The sequence below is a fragment of the Pelmatolapia mariae genome, linkage group LG18 (genome assembly GCF_036321145.2).
Source record: "Pelmatolapia mariae isolate MD_Pm_ZW linkage group LG18, Pm_UMD_F_2, whole genome shotgun sequence".
Classification (NCBI taxonomy): domain Eukaryota; kingdom Metazoa; phylum Chordata; class Actinopteri; order Cichliformes; family Cichlidae; genus Pelmatolapia; species Pelmatolapia mariae.
In genome coordinates this window covers 26,772,650-26,794,312 of record NC_086243.1, presented here as the reverse complement: position 1 = coordinate 26,794,312, position 21,663 = coordinate 26,772,650, and the positions used below count along the sequence as shown (strand labels likewise).

At 38.2% G+C, this 21,663-nt stretch overlaps 2 protein-coding genes and 1 pseudogene across 2 annotated transcripts; all 3 read left to right on the top strand.

Moving 5' to 3' along the window:
* The first annotated feature begins 376 nt into the window (after positions 1 to 376).
* LOC134616170 (uncharacterized) lies at positions 377 to 1,339 on the top strand (annotated as a pseudogene).
* A 3,470-nt stretch (positions 1,340 to 4,809) lies between these two features.
* Positions 4,810 to 8,597, top strand: LOC134616270 (uncharacterized). The gene is made up of 4 exons (XM_063461005.1): positions 4,810 to 4,921; positions 6,795 to 7,094; positions 7,179 to 7,463; positions 8,476 to 8,597. Exons 1-4 carry the CDS (start codon positions 4,873 to 4,875, stop codon positions 8,583 to 8,585), a joined length of 744 nt encoding a protein of 247 aa, XP_063317075.1. The 5' UTR covers positions 4,810 to 4,872; the 3' UTR covers positions 8,586 to 8,597.
* A 6,231-nt stretch (positions 8,598 to 14,828) lies between these two features.
* On the top strand, positions 14,829 to 18,978 carry LOC134617034 (SLAM family member 9-like). The gene is made up of 4 exons (XM_063462189.1): positions 14,829 to 14,877; positions 16,349 to 16,648; positions 16,732 to 17,016; positions 18,835 to 18,978. The coding sequence occupies exons 1-4, from the start codon at positions 14,829 to 14,831 to the stop codon at positions 18,942 to 18,944; spliced, it is 744 nt and encodes a 247-aa protein (XP_063318259.1). The 3' UTR covers positions 18,945 to 18,978.
* Positions 18,979 to 21,663: the final 2,685 nt, after the last annotated feature.

Here is a 21,663-nt window from a genome sequence, read left to right as displayed (position 1 = left end):
AGCTGAATTAATACAGGCACATTAGTCTACCATGTTACACACAGAACTAAAAGAAAGTAATTTGTTATTACTGAAATTACAGTGAGCTAACAATGGCATCCAAAAACCTCACAAAAATGAAACTTGTTTTGTTTATTAACTTTTCATGCACATATGCATTCAAAACTTTTTCTTGGCAAAGGTTTAACTTTATTTTCAGACTTTATGAACAAATTTAAATGTGTGTAAAAAGGGTAATGAAGGGGAAGTAGATTCATGTGTTCACTTTCGCAATGAAGGAATGTACGGTTTCAATTGGACAAACGTGACAGTGCTCCAGATTTAACACTCTGCTGCTGTTGTTGGTGTAAAACATTTCATGTTGTACATTGGAGCTATGAAAGCCAGAGACTGTACGTTGAATTCCCTTATCATACTGACACTGTTGTTCTGCACCGAGATACCAGGTAAGAAATGTTATGTCTAAATAACCAGAAAGCAGTTTAGGATTTAAAAAAAAAATCCTAAACTGCTTTCTAAAATATTACATTAATTGAAAACTGATAATTGTTATATTAGTGTGGATGGATTTGCATCATTTCTTCTGCACAAATTTACAAAACGATCAATAATACTTGAAAATATATTTCAGTGATATTCTATTATGTGACTTCTGTTCTTTCCAGGGTGCAGTGCAGTGACTTTTGTGTTTGTACAGCAGGGAAAGGATGTACTTCTTTATGTGACGGAAGATGAAATTCCAAAATATTTGTTTATTTTTCAGTGGACATTTAAGGTTGACAGTATTTTAATAACATTTTCACTTGGTAGAGAACCAACAGCCACTGATGAATACTCTGGAAGGGTTGATTTTCTGTGAGAAATCACTCTGTGAAACTAAAGAATCTTCAAGAGGCAGACAGTGGAGTATATACTGCACAAGTAATAGGGCCTCAAGGTATAGTAATATTAACTGAATACAACATCACGGTTCAAGGTAAGTATTGCAACTTGTCACACATCGATGGAGAGTAACCACTGATGTGTATTTTCCTTTAAACACCTCCTCCCCCCTCAGATCCAGTGTCACCGGTCAACCTCGTGTAACCTCACTGTGACCTGCAGCACAAAGCACGCTCACATCAGCAGCATTTTTACATGTGACACCACAACCTGCTACCAGGAAGGAGGAGAGCAATCAGAGGTTACAACCTCAGGTGCTTCTCTCCATGTTTACCTGTCAAATCTATCAGTCATCTGTGACCATAGCAACCAGGTCAGCTGGACCAGAGACATTGAACATATTTGTGAACTACTGGCCGATGAGACTGAAAGAGAAAGTGTTGATGATGATCATTGATTTTTTTCTTAAAATAACACTTCTTTCATTTAAAGAAATTAATTAATGATGTAACCTTCTCACACCAAGAGTGAATTATAACTTCACAGAAAGAGAATTAATATTTTTCTGGATGCTATTTTATTGTTTTTGACCACTAGTTTAAGAGTAAAACAAGCAAATTAAGTTATTTGTACACCTGCTTTGCACATTGTCGGTCTATAAAATTTACACAAACAATCACTACTAGTCAATTTCTGTTAGAGAAATTAATTGTTCTTTACATCTGATTGACTCAGAGTTTAATCTGTTTTTAAGTTTAAGGTCTTTTGATTATTTTTGGTTTGTTTGTTTGTTTGTTTTACCTTTTCTTTGTGTTGCAGGTTCTGTGAGTCTCTCTGATGGTATATCTGTCTGTTTGGTAAAGACGGTTGTTATCTCTGTGGGTCTGATCTAGAGCTGGGCGATATATCAAGTTTTTTAAAAATATCGATATATTTTTATACGAGATATAAGATGTGACAATATCCTTTATATCGATATAGTCTGTTACGTTATAATTATAGTTGCGGAGCCGCAAGTTTGCCTCTCTTTCGTCCACTTTGTCTTTACGCAACGTTACTCGACCTCGCCTCTCCTTCACTGAACACAACTCCCCCTCCTCCCCCATCGTTTCACCTGCAGGCAGCGAAAGGTGGACACGGCAAATCTCCGTTAACGAATTACTGCGCATCGCCCGTGCATGGGGCTGGACTGCGTCAACGTGTTAACAAGCTAGCCACGCTAACGCCATGCACGGCCTGAAATCCTTTCATTTTCTCAAAAGTTGACTGCGCGCCTTTTGTATGAATTCTGGTTGTGCTTGATGACCGCGAACCGATTTTATGTGATACACAGCGCTCAGCAATCTGTCAAAAAATGTTTTAGTTCGACTTTGGTAAGCTAGGGACCTGCACCGCTTGATAGATTGTGGGAGCATTACGGCTACCGAGGAGCCTCGCGGAGTAATACGTACTGTGCTTCAACGTAATATTACCGTATTGTGTGTGTATAAGGACCAGAAATGGCACCTGTTCAGAGACATGGTTACGAAGCGGATTTCAAACTCCAGGCTGTCAGTCACACAGTAGAAGTTGGGAACAGAGCAGCTGTGAAATCTGTCTGTTATTATGCTCAGCATCTGTTAGTTTACATTTTGACTGCACAATTGTGAGCTCTTTGTTATGCACAAAACAACATAGTTTTCTTTTATTTATAGAGCATCATTATTTAATAAATGCTCATAATTTATTTTTGAGTAGTTTTTTTCATGTACATCTATGCTGTATGTTAATAAAAGTGCCTGTGTGACATCTGGGACACAGCTTTGACTAAGAACTCTCTTTTTGTTCTTACTTTATGGCTTTAAAAAAAAATATCGAGATAGATATCTTATATCGCCATCCAGCTAAAAAATATCGAGATATGAATTTTGGGTCATATCGCCCAGCTCTAGTCTGATCATCATGGTGTTTCCTGTCATCAGTGTCAGAGAAATTTGAGAGGCAAAAATAAGTAGTGAATCAATTACACTGAACATAGAGTTCACAGCCTTCTATAAAAAAAAAAAAAAAAACCTTCATAAAAGTTTTTTTTTTTTTTTAAAAAAGACTTCTTCTCTAACCACTTGTATTCTGTTTCATTGTTTGTAATTTGTTGTATATTGTCAGTTTTGGCCGGCGGTCATAGGTTCTGTCCAATAATGACGCGAGACTGGAGTAAAATACATCCATGGATTGGCACTTTATTAAAGAAAGAGCATGATAACAGCACAAAACACTAAAAGAAAAAACCCTCCGACTAAACAAAATGGCTTCCTTTTATACTCTACCTTGTCAGGTGAGCATCCGGAATAGCCCAAGTATGGGGGTTAACTAATCAAAATGAAAACATAACCCTCCACACAAAGAAACATACAATAACATTAAAGCACATCATAAACATATATTTCCAACGCGTACTATAAACAAACCAATAACATAAGCTTCACCCATTACTATATAAATTAAAACCCTCTTTAACCATACTCCCTAACCCGGCACACTGGTCTGCTCCAGGAGCTCTTAAGCAGGTGATTGAGCTGCTTTCCCCTTTTGCTCCACATCCTGCAAGAAGCAACAAGGACAGGTGAGTACCTTTATAAGTTCTCATTTCACATATATTTAGGTTATTGACAAATGATTAACTGCAAGCAGCTCTAACTTTGGCTCTTCTCTGACACAGGTAGGATGGACAGTCCCACTGTCTCTTCACCGTTACAAGCTGTCAACTTAATCGTATGTCAAATAAACCCAGTAAAAGACTCCATAAGAACTAATGTGTTTTTTCTTTATTACACTATTTTAAATTCCCAATCCAACAATTAATCACTAACAATACCCACCAGGTAATGGAACCCCTGGTCTCCATTACATATATGCTGTATAAAAGCTATATATATGCTCTGAGTGTTGTTCATTCCCTATGTTACAAAACTATCCTAAATAGGATTTAGAAATTTTGAAAACAAGACTTTGGAAGTATTTTATGATAAAGTTTTAGATTTACAGACTAGAATTTACTAATATTCACTCATTACTTGATAATTTTATACTAAATGTAAAATTAATTAAAGTGCAAACATAGTACATATAAACATGGTCACGTCAAAATGGGTCAAAAAAGACATTTGTGATAAAAGTGCTGAATAAGTTATAAAAAATAAAGGTTATGTATCACTTATAAAGAAAATTGTGATTTTAAAGGTTTTTTTTTTAAATACAAGTTTCTTCTGTCTTGGATCAGCTGGAGTGTGTTTCTGATTTCTTTTCCACAATGTAGTGCTAACAGCTCTGAACCCTGAACGTTCTTCAATGTCACCAGATGAGGGCAGTGAGTGACTTGTGATGTGGGCTGCAGGGAAATCATAGGTTTAGAATTTTTATTTTCAGCTGTTAATATATAAACTTTTCTCATTTGTTTGGTTAGGGGGGATTTTGGGGATGTTCATAACTATTGTACAGGATAAATCCAGGAAGAACTGAATCCAGAATTTCACATTATCAATGAAAAACCCAAAGACATCTGATTTTTCATGAAGTTAATTCCTGCAGCCTAAATGCATTCAGATCATCATATTACCTCTTCTGCTTTGATCGGCCTGATTGGACTCTGTCTTTAAAAACTCCTGTAATCTCATCGTGACTTGCAGTGCACAAGACTCGCACATGAACTCACTAACTCTCACACATGACCCCAAAAATCTGCAGGGAGAAATCAATAAAAGTTTGTTCCTGCAGGCTGATACTGTCAGACTGAGTCATGGCTTCTGTTTTGTCGTCTCTTTCTGCTCAAAGGCAGTGTTACTGTAAAACTATGGCTATCTCAGAGCTAAAACTAGCACAGCTCACAGATTTGCACTGCTGGTCTGTATAGAGGACGAACGCAGCTGTGAGAAGGGGCTGACCCTGTTCTGCTGTCAGTGGTGTAAAACACTTCCACGTTGTTGCATTTCAGAGAAACCTCGAGACTCTAGAATGTTTTTCTTTGTGATTCTTGTGTTGCTGTCCTGCACTGAGGCTGAAGGTAGGAAAAAATGTCTAAATATTAGCACACATATAGTAGAAGTATATATGAACTGCTTCTTTAATTCAACAGGGACAGAACTGACAAAGATGAAAAGTGCAAATGTTTTCTTTTATAATAGTGTTCACTACAAAAAGTATCTTTTATTTTATTGCAGCGGGTAAAAGACTTGATTAATGTCTCGAACTACATTAGTCAAGAGTTTAATCAGAGCTGTGTCTTTGACAGGCTGAATAAGCTCTGACAAGTTAGTCAATCTAAAAACAGTCACTTCCTCTTTCTTGCAGTGACTCTGTTTCCTGGTTCTGAAAGAAAATAAAACCAACACACATCCAATGAGCTTATGTGCCCGTGTAAGCCAGTGTGACCTAACAGGCCAATTTTGTTTTTGGTGGGAGGGGAGGAAAAAAACACTGTGGAAGAAATGTCATTGTGTCTCAGATAATGTTTTTCAAAATAGTTCTCTGTCCTGGGTGAAGATGTGCTATTGAATTAATAAAAGAGAAGTAGCACTGTCCTGTTATATGAGTTATATGTTTGCTATTTAAAGCGAAGAGTATAAGATACATTTATCTGAAAAGTTCAAAACAACATCACAGTTAAAGGCTGATTTCAGGCACAGATGAGGAGCAACTGCTAACAACTTTTCATATTTTGATGTATTAAAAACACTGTGAACTGTGTGAAATCTTATCCTGCTATAAAAGAGGTATTAGAGCTGTTTAATAATTCATTTTAAAGCAACTAATTCCCCATTAATTTCCAATCATAATAAAAAACACTAAAAAGAATTAAAACAAATGAGGTGTGAGTAGAAGACTTTTTGTCTTACGTCTCTCTTCAGGTCTTTATAGGGTCTGAAAATGTGCTTGTACTTCATGGAACGGACTTACATCAACATCTGTTGTAGTAGTGAAATAGAAACTTAATTTACTACCAAAAACAGTTATTATCAAGATGCAATAGTGTTTGACAGTGGTAAAGGATAGGAGGAGTTACAGACTGGAAACAGACAGTTTGGGTCTGGAAGGCTAAGATTAAAGCTTTCAAATGTTGTATAACTTCATCTCAGTCTTTTTTTCATTTTTCATGGTTGATTCCTTAATTGATGATTTTTGGTTAAATTTGGTGACAACACTTACAACATCAACACTAATGAAAAAAAAAAAACCAGTTACCCACTATAATATTTTATCTCACTGAGCACTAAATCAGAGAATCAGAAAGTTAAAAGGTGCAGGTGGACAAAAAGGCCAAGAATGCAACTTTCAAAGTAATCCTAACTATGTCCTGACCTTTGGTTGACGTATAAACTAGAATGAAAGATGCTGGAACTCTTTCGCAGCTGTTATTTTAGTAGTAAGACTAGATTGGTGTAATATATTTGATCATATCTCAAGATATGAGAGGTGGGCTGTCCGAAGTGAGATGGAAGCTGTATCTCATAACAAGTTCAGGTTTTCCACAACAGCTTTATCTGAAATGTGAAACTGATTATTGTTTGGTGGATGCTACAAACACAAGCAGTTAGCTGTGACTACACAATAATGAAAATAATCAAACAATAGGGAGGAGCAGCAGGTGGTGTCAGGGGAGGTTGACCAACAAAGATGGTCTCCATCATCCACTCATGCCTCCCCCTGTGCGAGTAGGTTGCCAGGATCTGCCCAAAGTGCTTTGTGAGGTGGCAGAGCAGCAGAAGGCAGGTGAAAAGCTGTGGTGAAAAAAAATATAATAAAAAACAAAACAAAACATTCACAACTCTGCAACATCGTTTGTGTCAGGTCCTTTTTGTGTTGCATTTGTGTTTGATTTAACATAATTGGAGCTGGATGTTCATGACTGATATGTTTTGTTTTTCCTTTTCTTTAAGGTCTCCAACATGTGTTTGTGCTGCATGGAAACGACTTACACTTAGATATAGAGAAACCTGTTAAACTTGACGAACAGACAGATTTGTTCTGGAAATGTAATTCCAGTATCAATATAGCTAAATGTGTTTTTAATAGAGATCCATTCGTGTATAAGAAATATGCAGGAAGGGCTGAGCTGTTTAGACCAAATTGCTCTTTGAAATTAAAGAATGTACAACACAGTGACAGTGGAGATTATACTGCAATTGTGGTCAGCGAACAAGAGCAAAGGGTAGCTGAATACAAGGTCATAGTCCAAGGTAGGTTTTGTTTTTCATTATTATTTTGAAGTGTTAACATGTCATAGACCTGTTTTTAATACTTTCATACCTGTTGTTCCCCAGATTCAGTGACTCCTGCTGACCTGACAGTGGACCCTGTGTCCAAGAGCTCAGACTCCTGTAACCTGACTGTGACCTGCAGCACAGTGGACTTTAACATTAGCAGTATTTTTATATGTGATGGTAAAATCTGCTCTCATGCAGAAGAAAAGGATTTGAAAGCCGCAAAAATGTTTTCCTCTTTAAGTGTTTACCTGCAGCAAGACACCATTTTCTGTAATCACAGCAACCAAGTGAGCTGGAATCAAACCATGAAGGTGCTCAAATTTTACTGTGAAACAAAGACAGGTGAGAATAGAGGTCATAATAATGAATGAAAAACTGAAATAACCAGATTTTTAAAGGACTTGCTTTGTGATGTTTGCATGTTCTCCCCATGTCTAACTACATGTCTTTGGATTGTGGGAGAAAGCATCCACAATCCAGTCCAAACACTTGAATGTAGGCAGGGCCTTCAATACCGCATTTTCTTGTTAGTAACGGTGACGGCGTTGTAACGATAGAAATAGTAATTAGTTAGATTACTCGTTACTTAAAAATGTAACGCCGTTACTTGTAACACCGTTATTCCTATCACTGTTTGTAACTATAGCAACCAGGTACATCACCACAACGAACTTTAAATGAAACCATTTAGATGTCATTGTGCAGACTTTAAGCTTTAATGCAGTGGGTTGAACACAAGACTGTATAAAATGTAATGAATTCATTTTAGGAGCTCAAGATTGGAAAAGCTTATATCTGCTTAACTGATATACGAAGGAATTGATCACACCTGCCCATGAAATAGCCTTCGAGTCAATTGTCCAATTATGTTTGGTCCCTTTAAAAAGAGTGTGGGACATGTTAAGGAGCTAAAACTCCTAAACCCTTCATGAAAGCTGAGTCTACAAATCATGTCCATGTCCATTATATAACTACAATTGGAATATGTTTCAGTAAATATGTAAAAAAAATTTGTTAGGTCCATATATATTTGGACACTAACTGTATATACACTTCAGTCCTCAATGTGTCCTCTGTCATGGTGTCACTTGCTGCACTCCGTGTTGTTTGTTGCCAGTCCTGTGAGTTTCCTATTGATGCTTCCTGTCTGAAGTTTTGGTTTTGAATATTGTTTGGAATCTAATTTAGTCAAAATAAAGGCTCGCTTTTTCACTGGATTGCTGAATACAGTTGGGATACATTTAGAAATAAATTACCTGTATTTCTGAAATGTAAAAGATTTCTTGAGTCAGACAAAAGAAACTGTACTTCGAATTTGTTTAGTGTGTTTCATTATTTCTGCTCATGTCTGCAGGTATCTCCATCTGTGTGGTGAAGACAGTCGTGTTCTCTGTTGGTCTGATCATCATGGTGATTGCTGTGATCAGTGTCCACATTATGGAGAAGATTAAGAAGCAAAAATAAAGAAGAGGGTTTCCACTTATGCAGATAACTAATATGCTTTTAGAAAATGTTGAAGTTATGGATACCAGTGGTCGATAACTACACAGGTTAACACATTTTGGGGGTTTGCTAATTTTTATGCAGATACCGTTTTTTGTTATATAGCACAAAATTAAGGCATTGCAAATGTTTTGTAAGTATAGACATTTGCACACTTAATTCAGTTAATTTTCTGTTGAAAGTAAACATAACAAACTCTCCACAAGACATGCTTGGCAAACATGTTAAAAATTCTCAAATATCACACAAGGAATCTGTATCACTTTGTAAATAATATGCTTGTTGCTCATGTTAATAATATCACAGAAGATTTCATAGTGAAAACAAAAGGTTTTGGGGGTCTGACCCCTGAACCGAATAAATTGTCAAATTAGTCAATGTAGGCTAAAGATTTTCATTTTACTTCAATAACTTAGCTTCCTAATGTGGGGAGACAAGGGTAATTAAATAGTTTTAGTGCTTTGCCTGTAAAACTCAGTATTCCCACCATGTTTTGGGGAGCCAGAAGTTGTCAACAACACCACCTTGGTAATTTCACCCAAGGAAATGAGTAAAGCATCAGTAAGGCACACTAAGATGACGCAAGAGACGTGATTCCACAATTCAAAAGATTACGTTTATTATTAGAAAAAAAAAATTAAAATTCAAAACTTTACACATCAAACCACAAAGGGAAGTGGGGTTCAGGACTGAGGCTTACCAGAAGGCTTACCAGTAATGGTTACCAGTACAAGGTAACCATTACTCCCAGTCTCCACAAACCAACCAAGGCTCTGCTGGGACCTGGGAGGAGTCTTTTGGATATCGTTGGGATCAGCGAGCATGCACTGAGGAAGGGAGAAAAAGAAATGTTAGAGGATGTCTTTGTCACCAGACACCTGCACATAGCTTTGCTGGGGAGACCTGCCATTAGCAAGCTGGTGCTTGTGGCCCATCTGGAGAGCATAACTATAGAAACTAAAAAATTGCTATACAAAGCTATGCAGTGGTCTCGGAGAAGTACGTCAACCGTACGGCATCAAACTGAAACCTGGAGCTCAGCCTTTTTCCTTAAAGACACCTTAAAGAGCCCATTACCTCTGATGGATAAGGTTAAGCAGGAGCTGGCTCGTATGGAACAACTGGGGGTGATCAGCAGAAGTCAGGAGCCAACTGATTGGTGCTCAGGCATGGTGGTGGTACCAAAGAAGACAGAAGCCGTGCGCATATGTGTTGACCTTACACACTTTAATGAGTCTGTGTGTCGAGAGAAAATGATGCCGCCATCGGTGGAGGAAGCACTGGGCAGATTGGCTAGAGCCAGCATATTCAGCAAGCTGGATGGTAACATGGAGTTCTGGCAAATACCTCCGATGGAAAATTCAGCCAAATACACCACTTTCATCACACAGTTCAGGCGTTATTACTTCAAGAGACTGCCCTTCAGGATTGCTTCAGCACCAGAGCATTTCCACAACAGGATGGTCACAGAGGTTACGCATGGCATGGAAGGGGTGGTTTGCCACATGGACGACGTGGCAGAAAACCTACCTTCTTGTTGTGGATTACACCTCGAGATTTGTGAAGATTCACACCTTCAGAGTTAGAGGATGCAGAGGGGCAATCCATCATCTCAAAGGGATTTTTGCATGTCACGGGATCCCCGAGCAGCTGGTTACACATAATGGGGCACAGATTTCAGGGGCAGTTTTTGAGACATCACGAGCAGCCCAAAATATCCCCAAAGTAATGGCAAAGCCGAACGAGCAGTTAAGACTGTCAAGAATCTATTAAGGAAAGCCCTGATCTACACTTGACTCTATTACAGAGCCACCCCACTGAAGAATGGCTACAGTCCAGCCCAACTCTTGATGGGGAGACATCTTCCCACCACAGTGCCAACACTGCCATCTCTGCTTGACCCTGCACTTCCTGATAGTGTGGTTGTTGCCAGGAGGGAGAAGGAGAGGAGGACTAAAGAGGCACAGTCATACAACCTTTGTCATCGCGCACAAAGCCACGACGGGCTCAGTCCAGGACAAGAACTGTGGATCACAGACGAGAGAGCCAGTGGCGCCGTTATTGGCAGCCAAACAACACCACGACAATATCTCGTAGAGGGACCTCATGGGACAATTAGGCGGAACCGTCGGCACCTTGTTCTCATGAAATAACCTCCAGACCAAACTAAGAGTGATAGTGGGGAGCCAGAATCTGTGGGAGCCAGGGAGCAGTGGTGTATGGACATTCCAGAGACAATTTCTCCAGAACTTCCATCTACACCCAGAATAAGATCTGTGAGACCAACCAGACTGGACTTGTGACTGGTCACATGAAAGAACAGGTTTAGATAAGAATAACCCTCTTTCATAGTAATCTTTGCACAGTAAGGGGTAAAGGTAAAAGCTAAAGTTTGTCATATTCAAATATATATGTTCAGAAGTTGAGAAATGCCGGATATGGGACGAGATAAATTAGTAAGAATTTGTTTTACTGAATGTTAATTAGAGTTAAGGGTTTTCGTTATATAATATTTCTTACAGGTAAGAATAGGAACAGACCTTCCAGCCACAGAGGCAGAATAACCCTCTATGGTCTGTTGAGTCAGTGGTAGTCTACCCATTGATTCTAGAAAGGGGAGGTGTGGTGTAATTGCATTGCACAGTAGGATGTTAACAGAGCCAGTCAGTGTAGTTAGGCATGACGGCAGGTAGAGGGCGAGACCGGTGGGTTTGAACACAAATGGAATGTTATGTTGAACCGAGTAAGAATGGCCGAAAAAAGAGTTGGTTATGAATCATTACAGTGGACCCGTGTATAATTAAAGTAACATGACACTTCTCACACTTAAGACTGAATTAAAAACTAAAAATACATGCTCAAAAAAATGTAAATATGCGGAAACACATCAGATCATTCTGGGGGAAAATCATTCTGGATACCTTTACTGATGATGACTGTGTAATGTGTTAGGCATAAAAGGATGTCACATCATTTGATGGAAATAACAATTATCAACCTACACAGGGCTAAATTCAGAGACATCCCAAAAGTGAAAAAATGATGGGACAGGCTAAACCATTTGGCTGAAATTTCATTGCAGCAACTCAAAACGGTACTCAGTGCTTTCTATGGCTCCCACACGCTCGTGTGCATGCCTGACAGCATTGGTGATACTCTTACCGTGACAATGGTAAAAAAAAGAAAAAAAGAAAAAGAAAACATGAGGAGGGATAAAATGTCAGTGGCCTCAACCTGTAAAACCATTGCTGTTTTTTGGATCATTTCTGCCTCTCTAGTGCACCTGCTGTTAATTTAATTAACACTAAAGCAGCTGATGAAGCAGTGCATATTAATAACTTGAAAGTGGGTTTTATTGTTTTTCACATACTACTGTAGTTAATCAATGAACAAAATTACAGGCTTTAGGGTAAAAGAAGAAAACTAAATCATTTCCATATAGTGCACACCATCAGTAACTGCTTTTCATATTCTGTAAGAGAAACTTGTGAGTGTCACAATTTGGATCCGATTGTCTTTTGGGTTTTTTTTTTTGCCTGTTCTTTGTGTTGCAGGTTGTGAGTCTCTATCATCTGTGTGATGAAGAAAGTAATATTCTCAGTTGGTTTGATCATCATGTTGCTTGTCATCACTGTAGAGAAATTTAAGAAAGAAAAATAAATTGTGCAGTGCTTACCCACTGCACATAGATGTCAATGCAAACTTGCTTGAAAAGAACTCCACAAACCATCTATGATAGAGTTACTAATTATTTTTGATGAAATAGTCAAAAGTCAAGACTCTGCATCATTTTGTGAATAAAATGCTTGTTGATCATTATAAAGCTGTTTTCTCAGATTTTATGATGATAGCAAACACAAAAGAAGCATTTCTGATTCCTATTCCAGAAAGCAGCATTAAGATGTTTCTTCAGTGTGAGGGGATCAACTGATAACTACAAAGTTGTAAACCCAAGAATAAAAAAAGAAATGATTTCAGCTTCAAAGCTAATTTAAAATCATCAAAGACAAACCTATCAATCTCTGATATTTTATAAGTTACCGATTCTGCTTTGATTGGTGTCTTCTTTGTATTATTCTAAATGTTTATGAGACACTGACACCATCATTTAACATTCAAAGTAACCTAAGAATGAAAGAAGGGTTCAAAAATATACCTGAGATGAAAATTGGGTATCTTTCCAAATGCAGCAAGTTGCATATTCAATATGCTGACAATTTTTCAAGTGTCCCAAAAAAATCACGTCTCATGTTTGAATTCACATAGAAAATTGTTTTGTTAAGTTTCAAAGTTCTTAAATAACACAGCTGTGAGACGGAGCCTGGCCCTGTATCTCTGTGAAAAACACTTCATGGCTTCAACATGTTTCTTTTAGATGAAATGATGAATGATTAACTGTTAAAACTTATAGAAATTATTGATGCTTCTTTTTGTCAGTTCAGTTTTTCTCAAACTGAACACTAAGACAAAACTCGCAAACATGCAAAGAGCAAACCTTTAATTGTATCTTATTCTATGACTGAAAACACGTATGTACTAAAACTATATTTTTATTATATACTGTCTGTATATTGAACTACAGTCATTATATCATAAAGATTCTTTTAAGAGAGAATAATTTTGCAAATGCTTTTGTTGAAAGACAGTCATATTTTTTAACATTATTTTGTAATAAAGTTATGAAAAAAATATAACAAAACCATGTAAATTTTGTTTTAACAGCTGAATTCTGCTGAAATTCAGATCTACTGGAATATGTTACGAGACTGGGGTGCAAACTGAAGTATGGCAAAAGCAAACTTCTCTCTTGTTCTGCTACTTTTATTTCTTTCTTGTTCTTGATCTGTGAAAAGATGCAACTTCCTTTTTCTTTTATTACACGTCTGGGTTTTTTTGTGCAAGCATTTTTGCTTAACATGCAAAACCTAAATGATGTTACAGCCTAAAGAGGAATTTGGTATCACTGCAAATGCAGCTTGTGGCACAAATGGCAGAGCCGACCATACTTCAACGCTTTTTAGCATCTTTTTTAACTCACACTCAACTGCAGCTTTCCAGCTGATTAAAGCAGATTAAATTTCAATATTAAACGTTAAAAATCAGATACCCTGAAACAATTTTAATCATCATGTTTATATTGTTGTCCTTTCTGTAGTTCATGGGGAAAGTTAAGACACTGACCAATAACAATAATAAATTTTCATATTTATTACCCATTAACAAAGTCCGCCAAATGCCTACTTTGCTAATAAAAATGCTTTTTGCTGGTGTTAAAAATGTTTTTGAGGCTTTTATCTCAGGGAAAAAGCATTTGGGAAGCTAAGCAGATTTTTGACTTTTGGAATATGTGCTTCTTTGATATCACCCTCATAGGGTAGTGGATGACTTTGGAGGTAGGCTACATTGCCGAGCAGAAAATATATAGATTAATAGTGTTTTTGTGCTATTTTAATGTTTGTCGGTTTTGTGGGACCAGCACCCCAATACAGGTAGTCTGGATTGGCTCTCTGCTTAAAAAGTCACTTATCCCTGAGGTCTTACCCAGTAGACAATGCAAAGCTTAGATAGAGCCTGTTGGGTGTTCTAACTACCGCTCTCTCTCAGCTGACTACTCCACTGACTCTGGTATGAATTGAGCATTAGTAGCCGTGGAGGCCCGGTATCTATCAGCCACACCTATTATGGCAGCTCCTCTCTAGATCAGTGCACCTGTCATATGACTGGGTTTAGTTTAGTGGTCTAAACAGAAGGCCCAATAGTCTGTTAATTTTCAAGGGCTGGACTGACCTGTAAGAGGTTATTTACAATAAAATGAGTTAATACTCAGATTTCCACCTCTACTATTTTACAAAGGGAAGGGAATGTCCACATTTTAAACTTTAGTCGTGGGATCTCACTGTAACCTGCAGTGCACGGGACTCTGACATCAGCAGAACATTTAAAATGTGATTCTAAAATCTGCAGGAACATCAATCAATAAAAGTTTGTTCCTCTCTTTCTGCTCAAAGGCAGTGTTGCTGTGAAACCATGGTTATCTCAGATCGACAACTGGCACGGTTCAAAGATAGTTCAGTTTTGCACTGTTGGTCTGTGTCAAGTGTAGAGGAACAACGCAATTATTAGAAGGGGCTGACCCTGTTCTGCTGTCAGTGGTATAAAACACTTCCACGTTGTTGCATTTCAGAGAAACCTCGAGACTCTAGAATGTTTTTCTGTGTGATTCTTGTGTTGCTGTCCTGCACTGAGGCTGAAGGTAGGAAAAAAATGCCTAATTATTAGCACACATACAGTTGAAGTATATAGCAACTGCTTCGTTAATTCAACAGACAAAGGTGGAAATGCAAATGTTATCTTTAATAATCGTGTTGACTACAAAAGATATCTGTTATTTTATTGCAGCGGATGAAAGACTTGATTAATGTCTCAAAGTACATCACAGTTTAATCACAGCTGTGTCTTTGACAGGCTGAATAAGGTTCAACAAGTTAGTCAATCTAAAATAGTCACTTCCTCTTTCTTGCAGTGACTCATTTTGTGTGCTAGAAGGTTTCCTGGTTCTGAGAGAAAATAAAACCAGCACAACCAAAGCTTTCAATTCAGAGCTTTAGAAGCATTGAACACTGCAGTTCCAGGCTGATTTCAGACACAGATGAGGAGTAACTGCTGCCACCTTTTCATACTTTGACCTTTCAACAACACATGAGAAAAACTGTAAAATCTTACCCTGCTATGAAAGCTATTAGAGCTGCCTAATAATTTATTGTAAAACAACTAATTGTTCAATAATTTCCAATGATAATAAAAAACAATATAAATATAATAAATCAAACAACGTGTGAGTACATGATTTTTACATCTTTATAGGGTCTGAGAACATGTTTGTACTTAATAGAACAGACTTACATGTGGACATAAAGAAATCTGTTGTAGTAGACAAAAAGAAACTTAATTTACTACCACTAACAATGTTGGGAACTATGATTATAAAGATGCAATCGTGTTTGACACATGTGAAAGATGATCAAGTTATTTAGACAAAGTTAGTCTTTGCTTTTAAACTAAAAAAAATAGATAAACAGGAAATACTGTGTAATGTTCAAGCAGACAGTTAGGGTCTGAAATACTAAGAAAGGCTTTTAAATCTTTTATAACTTTATCTCAGTCTTCATTTCATTTTTCATGGTTGACTCCTTCATGGTCGATTTGTGGTTTGGTTCTTTGACGTGGTCTGGAAGCAGACACATTCTGTAAGGTTTGGGGGTGTAGCTTCCCTATTTCTGTCATGGAGGGAAGCAGAGATAGTTTAATGAATTTGGGCAACTCTAGATATTAGAGCTGCACCATCCAAAGTTGTGTGGAAGTCATAACTTCTAATAGGAACTGATTTTCACAAGAAGGTTTATCTGTGAAGTCCACATTTTATTTTTGGAAATGATCTTAACAAACAGTAACTGAAGGACGATGTGTGGCAAGTTACACACAAATCTATATTCATTTTAGAGACGTCTGATTGGTGTAAGGGTGTTTTATTACAGCTGAATAACAATTAACCCTATTTACACTAATAAATATGTTTAATTATAAACATATAAACAGATTATATAAAAATGTTGACAAAACAATAATAAAAATACTAAAAAAGAATTACTGTATTTAATTTGAGAGACTTCCAGTTGCATGTTAATAAGATGATTCTGACATCAGGTTTGTTGTTTTTCTTTTAGGGCTCCAACATGTGTTTCTCCTCCGTGGAAAGGACTTACACCTGGATATAAAGAAATCTGTTGTCCTAGACAAAAAAAATGATTTGATCTGGAAATTTAATGAAACTAACAATGTAGCTAAATGTGGTTTTAATAACGATCCAGTCGTGTTTGACAAATATGAAGGAAGGGCTGAGCTCTTTGGACAAAATTACTCTTTGGTATTAAAGAATGTGCAACACAGTGACAGTGGATATTATACTGCAGTTGTGTCTGGGGGACGAGACTACATGGTAGCTGAATACAAGGCCATAATCCAAGGTAAGTCTTGTTTTCATTTTCCTTTTGAGATGTTGATAAGGTACAGACCTGTTTTAAATCTCTTCATGCCTGTTACTCTTCAGATCCAGTGTCTCCAGTTAACCTGGCAGTGGACTCTGTGTCCAGCAGCTCAGACTGCTGTAACCTCATTGTGACCTGCAGCACAGTGGATTCTCAAATCAGCAGCATTTTCACATGTGATGCCCAAAACTGCTCTCTGGTAGAAAAAGGAAGCTTTAAAGCCAAAACCTATACTTCCAATCTCGTTGTCTATTTGCAGCAAAGCTTCATCATCTGTAATCACAGCAACCAAGTGAGCTTCGAACAGACTAAGAAGGACATTAAACTTTATTGCAAGGAAAAACCAGGTAAGATTCAAAGACACCACATTCATTTGTACATTCTGCAAAATCATGTCTTGACCCTTTGGTGGGACAGTTGTAACCAATCAGCTGTCCTATAATGAGCACATCCATTCAGAAGTTACCAGAAATTTTGAACCTTGTGTCTGCTTCTATAGATCTGGAATACTATTTCAATTACAATCTCAAAACCTGTGCTAAATACCTTAGTAGTAGTTGACTGCTTGAAGAATAATTCTGGTTAACACTGGTTGGCATGAGAAATATTCCATATGTATATCACCAAATTTGACAGTTATTATCTTTCTTTTGATGAGAAAATCTAAAATATTCTGAATACTAGAGTGTAAGGTCGATGGCAAAAACTTGCATTGTGGTGGCTGACAAGAGGGCTCCACTCACACCCAGGTGAGGGGTTTTGCTGGGTTTTGCTGGGTTTTGCGCGCAATGTGTTCAGTTCATGTTTGGTGGTCAATAAAGTTGAAGGAAAAGGCTAGACCTCCAGTGTTGTCTGTACCTTCACTCCACAGCATTAGATTTTTAAGGATGAAAACAAAACCTGCTCAGAAAATTACAATCTCTAATGTGTCTATCCATGCCTATTTATTAAATAAATAAGTCATTTGTAACTATAGCAACCAGGTCACAATTAAATTAGGTCAACCTAAATTGGTTCTGTACATTACCACAATGAACTTTAAATGAAACAATATAGTTAACAATATAAACAATATAGATGTAGTTGAAGTGCAGACTTTAAGCTTTAATTCAGTGGGTTGAATACAAGACTGTATAAAATGTGAGGAACTAAAATTCTTTAGCTCCTCACAATGAATTCATTTCAGGAACTCAAGATTAATTGGATAAGTTGAATAACTGAAAATAAAATGTTAATTTCTAATACTTTGCTGGAAATGACACCATGAAGTCTTGAACTCATGGACATCACCAGATTTTGGGTTTTCTCCTTTTTTATGCTCTGCCAGGTCTTTACTGCAGAGGCTTTCAGTTGCTGTTTGTTTGTGGGCCCGTCTTCTCTTTATTGCTGAATTCACTGATGCTTTCTTTCTTTCTTTCTCAGGATGTACCAAATTGTAGATTTTGCCACATCTAATCTTAAAACCTTTTCTCAAATGGGATTTTTCTGTTTTCGCAGCTTAAGGATGTTATTTCACCTGCATGGAGAGCTCCTTTGACTGCATGTTGTCTGTTCACAACAAAATTTTCCAAACACAAGCACCACACCTTAGATCAACTCCAGGCCTTTTATCTGCTTAATTGAAATACGAAGGAATTGCTCACACCTGCCCATGAAATAGTCTTCGAGTCAATTGTCCAATTACGTTTGGCCCCTTTAAAAAGAGTGTGGGACATGTTAAGGAGCTAAAGGAGGAGAGTCTACACATTGTGTCCACGTCCATTATATAACTGTAATTAGAATATGTTTCAATAAATATGTTAAAAACCAATTGTGTCAGTGTCCAAATATATATGGACCTTACTGTATATAAACCTCAGTCCTACCTGTGTCCTTTGTCATTGGTGTCACTTGCTGCACTCCATGTTGTTTGCTTTCAGGCCTGTGAGTTTCCTACTGATGCTTCCTGTCTGAAGTTTTGGTTTCCTTTATTTTTGGAATCTAATTTAGTCACAATAATCACAATAGTCACTCGCTTTTTCCTCTGGAATGCTGAATACAGTTGGGACACATTCAGAAATAAATGACCTGTATTTGTGAAATGTAAAAGATTTCTTGAGTCAGACAAAAGAAACTGTAGTTCCAATTTATTTAGTGTGTTTCATTATTTCTGCTCATGTCTGCAGGTATCTCCATCTGTGTGGTGAAGACAGTCGTGTTCTCTGTTGGTCTGATCATCATGGTGATTGCTGTCATCAGTGTCCACATTATGGAGAAGATTAAGAAGCGAAAATAAAGAAGAGGCTTTCCACTTACACACATAACTTATACGGTTTTAGAAAATGTTGAAGTTATAGATACCAGTGGTAGATAACTACACAGGTTAACACATTTTGGGGGTTTGCAAACATTAAAAATTCTCAAATATCACACAAGGAATCTGTATCACTTTGTAAATAAAATGCTTGTTGCTCATGTTAATAATATTACAGAAGATTTCATCATGAAAACAAAACTTTTGGTGGTCTGACCCCTGAACTGAAGAAATTGTCAAATTAGATGATATAGGTTAAAAATTTCCATGTTACTTACTTTATAACTTGGCTTCCTAATGTGGCAACGCAAGGGTAATTAAATACTTTTAATGCTTTGTCCGTGACACTCACTATTCCCGACATTTTTTTGGGCAGCCAAAATTTGTCAACAACACCACCTTGGGAATGTCACTAAGATGAGGTGAGAGACGTGATTCCACAATTCAAAAGTTTAAGCTTATTTTTAGGAAAGGGGGGAAAAAAACTTTTTTAAAACTACACATCCAGCAACAAAGGAAAGGGGGGTTCAGGACTGAGGCTTACCAGCAGCTGAGAATGGTCAACGTGCGAGGGAGAGGGATTCAACAAATAAAAATAAATGGATCAACTCAGGCACTTGTGCACATGCATTTGATTGTGAGGGAACCCAGCACCACACACAGACACACAGAAGACCCTTCATTGCATTGCATTCAGGTCTCAGCCCTGATGCAAAAGGAATAAAATCAGCAGAATTATACACAAAAAGAAAAATTACAGAAACAAATCCTTTAACCCAACAACAATCCTTAATTTAAAAGTTAAGAGTTTAGTTTAGAGTTTAGAAAGTTAACCACTCCTCAAACAGGTACACACACACACACAAACACAAAAATTATTAAGGCCCCCATTTAAGCCTGAATACTGTCCAAAGAAAAGCTGCATGCAGCTGACCCTAATAATACCACTGAACCAAACATAAAAACTAAAGCAACACAAAAAACCCACTAAAAATTGGGGGTCGGATACAGGTGCAGATCATGTCTATACTGGGTCCATTGGTCCATGACCATTTCTGGACATCTCTTTGACGTCCAAACTAGGTCCACAATTTGAATATCCAGCCGTGACAACATTTGGACTGGGTAATTTTTTATGGACGTCATGTGGGCGTCTATGACAGCTGCAGGAAATTTACATGATTAGTATATATAATATTTTTTTTTTTACAAATACCAACATTGTTTATGAATATCTGTTACGGCCCTGGCTAGGCCTCTTCATACTGCCCTTGTGTGGGCGTGGTGTTTTTCTCTGCCTCCTCCTCTCTTGCTCCACCCCTCTGTCTCTCTCTTGCTCTTCTCTCTCCCCAGGACACAGCTGCTGCTCATTGGCCTCATTTACCACCTGGGGCCAGTCAGCAATCACCTCTCTGAGGTTATATAAGCTGGGGATGGGCTAGATGTGGGAGGGTGGCTTTCTCTGGTGTCTCTGCGTTGCGTGTTATGTGTGTGATTGTCCTGCCTACGGTGTGGAGTGGTAGGAGCAGTGGGAGAGGTTTTCTGGTGGATTTTCCTCTGTGTTGGTCAGTGTGTGTTTCCAGCCTAGGTGTGGAAAAGGCCTGCTGTGTGTGAGTGTGACCAGCCCCACCGTGCGTGGCTCTTTGTGAGTAGCTCTTAACCGAGTAGTGGTTTTGCTTAGGTGACGGCGGCCTCCATTACTTTGTTTGGCCTGCCTGGTTATTGTTAATAGCAGCGTTGCTGTCTTTTTCTGTTGAAGCCTTATAGTTTTCTTTGTTGAAGTGGTCAAAGGAGTTTGCAAAGAAAAGCGTCTGGACTTCTTAAAGTTGCTTGAAGACATTTCACCTCTCATCCGAGAAGCTTCTTCAGTTCTAAGGTCAAATGGCCGAGAGTCCCAGATTTAAACCCAGTGGGAGTATCCCCCAAAAAGGGACAAAGGACCCCCTGGTGATCCTCTAATCACATGAGCCAAGGTGTGAAAGCGGGTGTGGGACCAAATCAGCCAGGGTTTCGGGTGAGCTCATTGTGAAACCTGGCCCCACCTTGTCATGTGAATTCCTGAGGTCAGATGGCCCAGGATGTGAGTGGGCATTAAGGCGTCTGGGGAGGGAACTCAAAACTGGATTATAGATGGCAGACAGTTGGTGTCGTAAACCACCGCCTCTGTTCAAAGATGGTCGCTCAGTGGACATAGATGGCCTCTTTCACTCCTCTTTCAAACAATCTGTCCTCTCTGTCCAAAATGTGAACATTGGCATCCTCGAAAGAGTGACCTTTATCCTTAAGATGCAGATGGACTGCTGAGTCTTGTGGAGGTGGCTCTTCTATGCTGTGCCATGCGCTTGTTAAGTGGCTGTTTGGTCTCTCCAATGTAGAGGTCTGGGCATTCCTCGCTGCACTGTACAGCATACACCACATTGTTAAGTCTGTGTTTTGGGGTTTTGTCTTTCGGATGAACCAGTTTCTGAGTGTGTTGCTGGGTCTGAAGTACACTGGGATGTCGTGCTTGGAGAAGACTCTCCTGAGTTTCTCTGATACACCGGCTACATGGGGGATAACAACGTTGTTGCATCTGTCTTTCTTATCCTCCCTCGCTGGTGTCTGATCTTCTTTTCTGTGCCTCTTTGCTGACTTTATGAATGCCCAGTTAGGATAACCGCATGTTTTGAGTGCTTCCTTTACGTGTGTCTGTTCCTTCTTT

What these genes read in the sequence shown, in the direction of transcription:
- LOC134617034 (XM_063462189.1), top strand. Translation starts at nt 14,829, where the DNA reads ATGTTTTTCTGTGTGATTCTTGTGTTGCTGTCCTGCACTGAGGCTGAA. An exon ending in ATACAAGGCCATAATCCAAG is followed by an intron (nt 16,649 to 16,731) that starts GTAAGTCTTGTT and finishes GTTACTCTTCAG; the next exon opens with ATCCAGTGTCTCCAGTTAAC. An exon ending in TTATTGCAAGGAAAAACCAG is followed by an intron (nt 17,017 to 18,834) that starts GTAAGATTCAAA and finishes TCATGTCTGCAG; the next exon opens with GTATCTCCATCTGTGTGGTG.
- LOC134616270 (XM_063461005.1), top strand. Translation starts at nt 4,873, where the DNA reads ATGTTTTTCTTTGTGATTCTTGTGTTGCTGTCCTGCACTGAGGCTGAA. An exon ending in GTCCTGCACTGAGGCTGAAG is followed by an intron (nt 4,922 to 6,794) that starts GTAGGAAAAAAT and finishes CTTTTCTTTAAG; the next exon opens with GTCTCCAACATGTGTTTGTG. An exon ending in TTACTGTGAAACAAAGACAG is followed by an intron (nt 7,464 to 8,475) that starts GTGAGAATAGAG and finishes TCATGTCTGCAG; the next exon opens with GTATCTCCATCTGTGTGGTG.